The 9,083-nt window shown below is 44.0% G+C and overlaps 1 protein-coding gene across 1 annotated transcript in view; it reads right to left on the bottom strand.

Annotated features, from left to right (window-relative positions):
* Nucleotides 1-8,378, bottom strand: part of LOC117409804 (nuclear factor 1 X-type-like) — a 145,011-nt gene extending 136,633 nt beyond the window's left edge. The window contains exon 1 of the mRNA XM_059007187.1: nucleotides 7,586-8,378. Within this exon, the coding sequence (XP_058863170.1) occupies nucleotides 7,586-7,588 (3 nt within the window). The 5' untranslated portion in view covers nucleotides 7,589-8,378. The remainder of the gene's footprint in view (nucleotides 1-7,585) is intronic.
* Between the last annotated feature and the right edge of the window lie 705 nt (nucleotides 8,379-9,083).

Below are 9,083 nucleotides of genomic sequence, written 5' to 3'. Positions count from 1 at the left end.
ATTAATTAGTCGTTTAGCAGACGCTTTTATCCAATGCGACTTAGAGAGACTAGGGGGTGAACTATGCATCAACAACTGCTGCTGCAGAGTCACTTCCAATAGGACCTCGTTTGTTTTACGTCTCATCCGAAGGACAAGGAGCTGAAGTGACTTGCTCAGGGTCCCACACAGAGAGTCCGTGGCTGAGCCGGGTATCAAGCCCCTTCCTTTAACCAACAGACCACCGAACCTCTCTCCCATGACATGGGCTTCACTTCCTAGGTCATTTCACCTCTGAATATCTTTGGGTTCATATTACTGGCTGGAAAGCAAGTTCTCAAACTGTAGCACACGATCATTGTTATTTTAAAGCAGGTTATCTGGTCCTACACTGGGGTAAAGAAATCAATGTAAAGAAAACCCGGGACTTCTTTAATGTCAGTAACCAATCAGCTGCTTCCCCTATTGACTGACAGGCTTTGCAGCCAGTAAGATGCTTTGACCCTGAAAACACTGCTGAGGTGAAATGACCTCGGACGAAAAGCAGATATGTCTCTAACCAGTCTAGTAGTCAGTAGAGACTCGTTTGCTCTACAAGTTACAGCAGCTCTCTGATAAAGAACTTCAGGAAACAGTAGAAGTGGTTATCCTGATTACAGTGGATCCTCTTCTGAGGAGACCCTGACCCTGAATCTGCTGGGGTTCATCTGAGGAGACCCTGACCCTGAATCTGCTGGGGTTCATCTGAGGAGACCCTGACCCTGAATCTGCTGGGGTTCATTTGAGGAGACCCTGACCCTGAATCTGCTGGGGTTCATTTGAGGAGACCCTGACCCTGAATCTGCTGGGGTTCATCTGAGGAGACCCTGACCCTGAATCTGCTGGGGTTCATCTGAGGAGACCCTGACCCTGAATCTGCTGGGGTTCAGCTGAGGAGACCCTGACCCTGAATCTGCTGGGGTTCATCTGAGGAGACCCTGACCCTGAATCTGCTGGGGTTCATCTGAGGAGACCCTGACCCTGAATCTGCTGGGGTTCAGCTGAGGAGACCCTGACCCTGAATCTGCTGGGGTTCATCTGAGGAGACCCTGACCCTGAATCTGCTGGGGTTCACCTGAGGAGCCCCTGACTCTGAATCTGCTGGGGTTCAGCTGAGGAGACCCTGACCCTGAATCTGCAATTGAGAATATAATTCTGCAAATGAGCATCTTGGAAGGCAGGTGTGGACTTGCTACAGAATGGAAAGAGCTTGCTGGTGTTGTCATGTGATTGTTAGGGGAGTGCACAGGTTCCAGAGGGCCTGCTGGTTTGAGGGATGCACAGACTGGTAGGATGAGATCTCCAGCCACCATGTCACTGGGGTTTTTGTTGGACACAAGGATCAGGTCCAGAATTTCAGGAACGGTTTTGTTTTCCCAACAAAGTTATCAAGCGATGTTATTGAAAAACCATTGTGTCATAATTATAATTAGTACTTCATAAAGAGTACCTCCTGAAGTTTATTGCAAAGAGGGTTTGCATTGATTTCTAGTATCATATAAATAAACCATTTTTTAAAATATTTATTATGAATTTAGTGAGGTTTCTTTTTTTTTTTAGCAGTATTGTGACACAGAGTAAGAAACACATGCCCAGCATAACAGAAGGGTTTGGCGCGGTTAATGTTGTTAATGGCAACAAAAGAGGAAAGAAAATGGACTTCATCTTGGGAAGCTCTTCTGAGCAACTGAATATTATTGTTTTTTCTGCAGGCAGTATTTGGCCACACAAGAAATCCACATCAGTTATTCTGCCTATATTAAGCTAAGTGCTGCTGATGAGCTGCTGAGGACAGTAACCACATGAAAGCGAGGAGAAACTTCTTAAAAACGAAAGGCAAAGAGAAGGGGCTCTGCAATGCACCCTGCCTAAACGATAGGGATGTGTTTTCAGTTTGAAAGAATCCTTGAAATACCTGCACAACATGACTCCTTCAAGGGTGCCGTTCTTTTCTTACTACACCACGTGATTCGTAACCAGGGAGCAGAATCAGCTATCAGCTAATCATCTGTAAGCATTCCCTCCCCTCTCCATCCTCCCCTGCCTGCTCCTTCCCCAGCCCCTCTGTGGTGGAACCTCCGTCTCTCACTGCCTTCCATCGTCCCCTCAAGACCTCCCTGTTCAGACTGCTCTTGTAGATGTCATGATCTGCCCCTCCTGCTCTGCTCTGGACTCGCCTGCCCTCCGCACCACGTTACTGGATCCTCAGCTGATGCACTATCCTTGCACTATTATATTACTAATATGTCATTGTAGATATAACTTCTTGTAATCCTTACTCGCTGCGTCCTAGTTCATATTGTATTTTAGTGGTATTATTTGCACTCACTGTAAACTATACTGTATTTAATTATTAATCTTGCATTGTAACCCTGTGCTGCCTGTACACCTGTAAGTTGCCTTATAAATTTATAATAATACAAATAAGAATAAATATTCAGCAGATGAAAAGGAGAACAGTGATGATATTGCCAGTGTTAATAAGAAAAGTGCATGCTTTCCATAACCACTGGTCTGCTCAAATCCACTGCCTTCCACACTGCAGCCCAGCACTCTCACCACTGAGCTACTCAAACCCACTGCCTTCCACACTGCAGCCCAGCACTCTCACCACTGAGCTCCTCAAACCCACTGCCTTCCACACTGCAGCCCTGCACTCTCACCACTGAGCTCCTCAAACCCACTGCCTTCCACACTGCAGCCCAGCACTCTCACCACTGAGCTACTCAAACCCACTGCCTCCCACACTGCAGCCCAGCACTCTCACCACTGAGCTACTCAAACCCACTGCCTTCCACACTGCAGCTCAGCACTCTAACCACTGAGCTACTCAAACCCACTGCCTTCCACACTGCAGCCCAGCACTCTCACCACTGAGCTACTCAAACCCACTGCCTTCCACACTGCAGCCCAGCACTCTAACCACTGAGCTACTCAAACCCATTGCCTTCCACACTGCAGCCCAGCACTCTAACCACTGAGCTACTCAAACCCGCTGCCTTCCACACTGCAGCCCAGCACTCTAACCACTGAGCTACTCAAACCCGCTGCCTTCCACACTGCAGCCCAGCGCTTTCTTTATCTAACCACTGAGCTACTCAAACCCACTGCCTTCCACACTGCAGCCCAGCACTCTCACCACTGAGCTCCTCAAACCCACTGCATTCCACACTGCAGCCCAGCACTCTAACCACTAAGCTCCTCAAACCCACTGCCTTCCACACTGCAGCCCAGCACTCTAACCACTGAGCTCCTCAAACCCCACTGCCTTCCACACTGCAGCCCAGCACTCTCACCACTGAGCTCCTCAAACCCACTGCCTTCCACACTGCAGCCCAGCGCTTTCTTTATCTAACCACTGAGCTCCTCAAACCCACTGCCTTCCACACTGCAGCCCAGCGCTTTCTTTCTTTCTTTCTTTAATTTCTGAGCTACTCAAACCCACTCCCTTCCCTTAACCACCTTTTAGATATGGAAAATAAACAAGCCCATTATGAAGCCCTTCTCACAAAGAACAGGAACTGCGGGCACTTCCAAGCGATCAGCACAGCGATATATAAGGCCTGGAGCAGTGGATTGTCAGTAAGCAGTTACATGAGAACTAGCTCCAGAAAAATACTGAAGTGAAAAAAAATTCAAGCAATTAAAAAACATCCCTGTTTGTTGTTGTTTGTTGTTGTTTGTTTTTTTTGCTGTGATAAAGTAAACTCATACTGGTGAAGCTCAGAAAAAGCAAGGCAAAGGTTAGACTCATCTGTGCCTCTGTGCTCCGATACTGATTAAAATTGGTGGTGCATTTTAATTTAAGATTCGGAACTAGATTTTAACTGATACATTGGGAAAGAATTGCAATCACAACCTGCGATACTTGGCACACAGGCTTGCCAACCAGCCCCATAATCCCGGGACCTGTCGAGACAGGTCAGGTTTTTAAACTCGCCTCTAAACTCCACATTAATCAATTTGAAATCAATGTGTGTGAATCGTGTGAGCGGGCTTCAATCAACGCGTTGAATTGCGATGGCGAGTCTATCGGGACAGCATCGCAGCATGGATTCAAACCGCATGGCTTAAGATTGTGTATCTATCGACGTACTACAATTCCGTCGCTATGGAGCAGCGTGCACTCACCCGAGCTCTTTATCTTTTAACCTTGGGGTTAAGATTCTATTTATTTAATATTTCCTCCTGCTCAGTTTCCTGAAAATCAGCAAGCTGTGTAGGTCTGATTGATGGATTCTCACAGGAAGTAAGTACCGCCCCCGCACAGGTGTGCGCTTTTAGTAGCTAGTTAGCAAAACAATTCAATTCCTTTAAGCAGTTCACGCAGTTCACACTTAACGTGCGGTTAGAAAGCTGAGTTGAAAAACCTGACATGTCTTAAAGTGTCCCGGAATTATCGGGCCAGCTGGCAAGCCTCCCGGGACACGTTGCATTATTTTACTTGAGTGTGGCTATACTGTTCATACAACAGCGCATACAGTATCACACCGTCTCTTAATACATTCAGAAGATGCACTAGTGCGTTTTATACTAATCTGGATATATATATATATACTAAGACTCAGCTGGTCTATATGAAAGAGTGGCGTTATTAAGATCCGCCGCCGCTTAGATCGTTCACATAGACCCTGTAGCACTGGGTGAAAGCGCAGTGTCGTATTAACAGTTCACACAGTTAATTGCTCCCTTCGCCTTGTCATAGTCCCTCCCTTAAGAGACATTGTGCTCCCATGTGTTGTTGCTGGAATATCATTTGATTTCAATTAGAGGGGATCGTGTTCCCCTGGCGAGCTCCTCTACCCAAATGAACGGGGAGCGTTCACCGTATTGCGAAAAAAAGAGATTCTTAGGCACAGCAAAATGTGCCTATCACACCGCAGCCAACAGCAGAGATAAAACGAAGGGTGTTTTCAAAAAGCTAAAGCCCGCAATGCAAACTGCAGGCATTATATTTCATCCTATTACACGTGTGAAATAGTTTTATGAAAGCGCGGTCGTGTGCTGCTTTAGCCAAACTCCTCAGACACAGACTGACCCGCTGGGGTTGTAATGGCGACTCGGGGCACGGCTTTCTTCGCGGCGCTGGGCTTGTTAGTGCGCTCTTTGGTAAATAAATACACAGATGAATATAGAAACAAACAGCCGTGGGTTTGGAGCAGGAGGAATGTGTATTTGATAAATGCGGGGTGTTGACTATGGGGCTCGGCTCGATAATGAAATAGCGTGGGCACCTAAAGGGTTAATTTAACGAGCCGCCGCACGGCAGTATGACGATTATATTCTAACCCGCGCTGCACCACGAGCTGACAGCTGTGAAATCGGACAGGTATATCCTCTCGCGTTTCTTATTTTTGCACGCTGCGTCTCCTGCACGATGATTGATAACACAAGCATGCATGAAGATGAAAAGGCTGCGCTGTTTTTGTTTTCACTAATGCACGGTGCAAGCCGCGGTCATTGCAGCCTTTACTGTTAACATCGCAGTATTATAACCTGTCCACTGCTCATGTACAGTCCCTGGCTGACTGCAAGAAACGTGTTAAAAGGTAGACGCATCCACATTGCAATGGTGAAGGAAGGTACGTATCCATACTGGTCTGTGCCCTAGCTGTCCCTGGCCCGCATGCACAATCCACTGTAATGAGGTGACAGTAGCGTACCGCTGCAATCATGCAGCATTCAAGAGTGCTGCTGAAATCTCTACACTTCCATATTACTGTACCTTCAAATACAAACTTCATCCAGCGTGTTCGAGATTCTACTCAAAAACTTCTCTTAAACCAGCTCCCGCCTCGTTGTTTCCCTTAAACAATAAAACTAATACTCATAATAACAATACATATAATCAAACAACTGATATACTACTACTATTAATAATAATAATAATAATAATAATAATAATAATAATAATAATAATAATAATAATACATGCATTCATTCCACGTGCATTATTACAGTAAAATAATTCCCTTTATAGCCTACTCGATTAAATGATTCTCGTCTAATTCACGCCGACATGAATAATGTTAATCTATGTATAGTTCCTAATATAGTTCATACATAAGGATCACTTTAATGGTGGCACGGGTTTGTACACTGGTTTATATAGACGCCCTTATCCAGGGCGATTTACAATTGTTACAAGATATCACATTATACAGATATCACATTATTTTTACATACAATTACCCATTTATACAGTTGGGTTTTTACTGGAGCAATCTAGGTAAAGTACCTTGCTCAAGGGTACAGCAGCAGTGTCCCCCACCTGGGATTGAACCCACGACCCTCCGGGCAAGAGTCCAGAGCCCTGACCACTACTCCACACTGCTATATAAACTAATCCGGGATTGTAATAAAAACCAGCAGTAATGCGCATGTAGTTACCACGCGTCACCAGGCTCACTGGCTTGCTTTTCTCGTGACAGCGAAGCTTGTTCAGGAAACACACCTGCGCGCTTTCTAAGACTCGCGTGTCACTCTCACGTAGACTCGCTCCAGCCTGTGAGAAGCGTGACATTCAAGCGACCAGCTACCTGACAGCCGGCCATTCCACCAGCAAACCACATCCTGATGCAACAGGGCTGTCTTAAAAAAAAAAAAAAAAGTTTCTAATGAGGGGAAGCATACATTAGCGTGCTGAATACCGTCAAGCATAAGAACCGCTGAGCTTTTTCAAATAGTTTTTCATTAATAAAATGTATAATTGTTTTGTATTATTATTATTATTATTATTATTTGTTTATTTAGCAGACGCCTTTATCCAAGGCGACTTACAGAGACTAGGGTGTGTGAACTATGCATCAGCTGCAGAGTCACTTACAACTACGTCTCACCCGAAAGACGGAGCACAAGGAGGTGAAGTGACTTGCTCAGGGTCACACAATGAGTCAGTGGCTGAGGTGGGATTTGAACCGGGGACCTCCTGGTTACAAGCCCTTTTCTTTAACCACTGGACCACACAGCCTCCCTATTATTATTATTATTATTATTATTATTATTATTATTATTATTATTATTATTATTATTATTATTATTATTATTATTATTATTATTATTATTATTATTATTAGAGATTACTGTAAAACACATATATTTAAAAAAAATGTTTAACTATGTCATAGAGAGGTTTAAAATGATTTTTTTTTTAACAGAAGGTGTATATTATTTCTTAAAATAAATACATAAATAACACAAATAAAAATCAAAGACAACACACACACACACACACGATATAAGCTTATAAAATAACCTGGCAGGTTATATTAGATATAGAAAGCTGAGAAAGACGGGTTTCTTAAACGGGTTATGTGGCACCGGTATCTCAAACGCTGTTTCATGAGAAGAGTTGTCTCTTCTGATGCGAAACTCGGATTAAAACTAAACGCACCGCTTTTTTTTAAAGGAATTAAAACAGAGAGCTGCCAGATTCTTTCTTTCTTTCTTTCTGTCTTTCTTTCTTTCTGTCTTTCTGTCTTTCTTTCTTTAGTGAAAGGAAACTTGTTGTCCCCAATCTTTTGAAGCGCATTAAAAAGAGCAGATTATTGATTTACACAACACGTACCATTGTGGTCAGGGAGTTTTGCCAACAGTCTCAGAGACACATTTTTCCCCTTTAAAAAACTTCAGCTTCCAAAAAAAATAAAAAAAAAGCCCAGGCAAGCCTCTGCTTCTGATAAAAGCGGAAGCACAGAAAACCTAGAAGGAAAAAAACGGCCTTTAGTCCAGCAAACAGTTTATTTAAAAAAAGGTCGGATTATCCAAATCGTCTCTTTTTATTTGAAGTCCCCGGCTTGCTGGAAGAGGAACGCGGTCCACTCCTCGCCAGGTCGGCGGTGTCTCCCTTCGTTTTGGGGAAAACACGTCGCGTTGAGGGCGGAGCGGGGTTCAGACCAGCGTCGCGCGGCTTCAGAAAAAGGGGCTCTCGCCTCAACTTCAAATGTAAGTTTCTGCTTTACAAAATTTCGATCGTCTTTCTTTCGTCTTCCTTTCCCACTAACTTTCTCCCTCAAAAATACAGGAGAGGGAGAAAAACAAACAAAAACAATTGGACCTCCGAAGCGAATGACGATGCACGTATTTTTTTTTTTTTTTTAGAAGATTATTGAAGATTAATGTTGGATTAAGAAAAAAAAATAATATACCAAAATAAATAAATTGGGTGTCTGGTCGTATCCGGAGCCGTGGAGCCCGTATGGACAAGCAAGCATGCAGTTTGAATTATTAATAAAAAGGGAGCGAGCTGACCCAGCTATCTGTTGCGAGCTCGTGTTTGTAAAGGGCCTGGGCACCAGCTGGGGCTTTGAGGGAATTAAAGAGACGGGATCGGCCTGAATGGCGGGCGACAGGGATTAGAAATCGTTAGGAATAAAGCAAGGGGCTGCAGAATGGAAAGAGGGAGAGAGAGAGAGAGAGAGAGAGAGAGAGAGAGAGAGAGAGAGAGAGAGAGAGAGAGAGAGAGAGAGAGAGAGAGAGAGAGAGAGACGGGCATGTTTTGACTATCATGTCAGATCTAATACAGTCAATTAATGACACAGTTATATAATACGATTGCGTATACTATTCCACACTCGAAAAAAAAATCATAACTAATAAATTTTGAAGTTCATGCAGCTGAAGTGTCAGTGAAAAGGTATTAAATTATGTCTCATAAACAGACGCTTTTTGGGGGGTTGTTTGGTAGTTAAATCCCATCACGTGTACAGTGAATAACGTTATTTCTGCACATGTTGGCTGGACTTGCCTTGGCTTTCTGTATCTGTAGCCTACAGAACCATATTGCTTCACTTGGGGCTCTGCAGTGCTCTATAGAAGGGGTTCAATACAGAACCATTAATGATTCTCTTTAGAAGTTTTCGATATAATTAAACCAGATTAAAACGCGCACGCAACGCCGCGCTTGCGGGTCGAATTGGAACCCTGTTCAAATAGTTTAATGCGTCCTTATAGGGAATGGACGACCAAGCTAAATGAGTCGTGGTCTTCAGCAATGTGCCGGAGTGGGTGCTGTCTGTCAGTATAAGGCAAATGTATTTATAGGATGTATGGGGTTAGGCTTTTAA

The sequence above is a fragment of the Acipenser ruthenus genome, chromosome 34 (genome assembly GCF_902713425.1).
Source record: "Acipenser ruthenus chromosome 34, fAciRut3.2 maternal haplotype, whole genome shotgun sequence".
Lineage (NCBI taxonomy): Eukaryota > Metazoa > Chordata > Actinopteri > Acipenseriformes > Acipenseridae > Acipenser > Acipenser ruthenus.
This window is presented reverse-complemented; position numbering and strand designations above follow the sequence as displayed.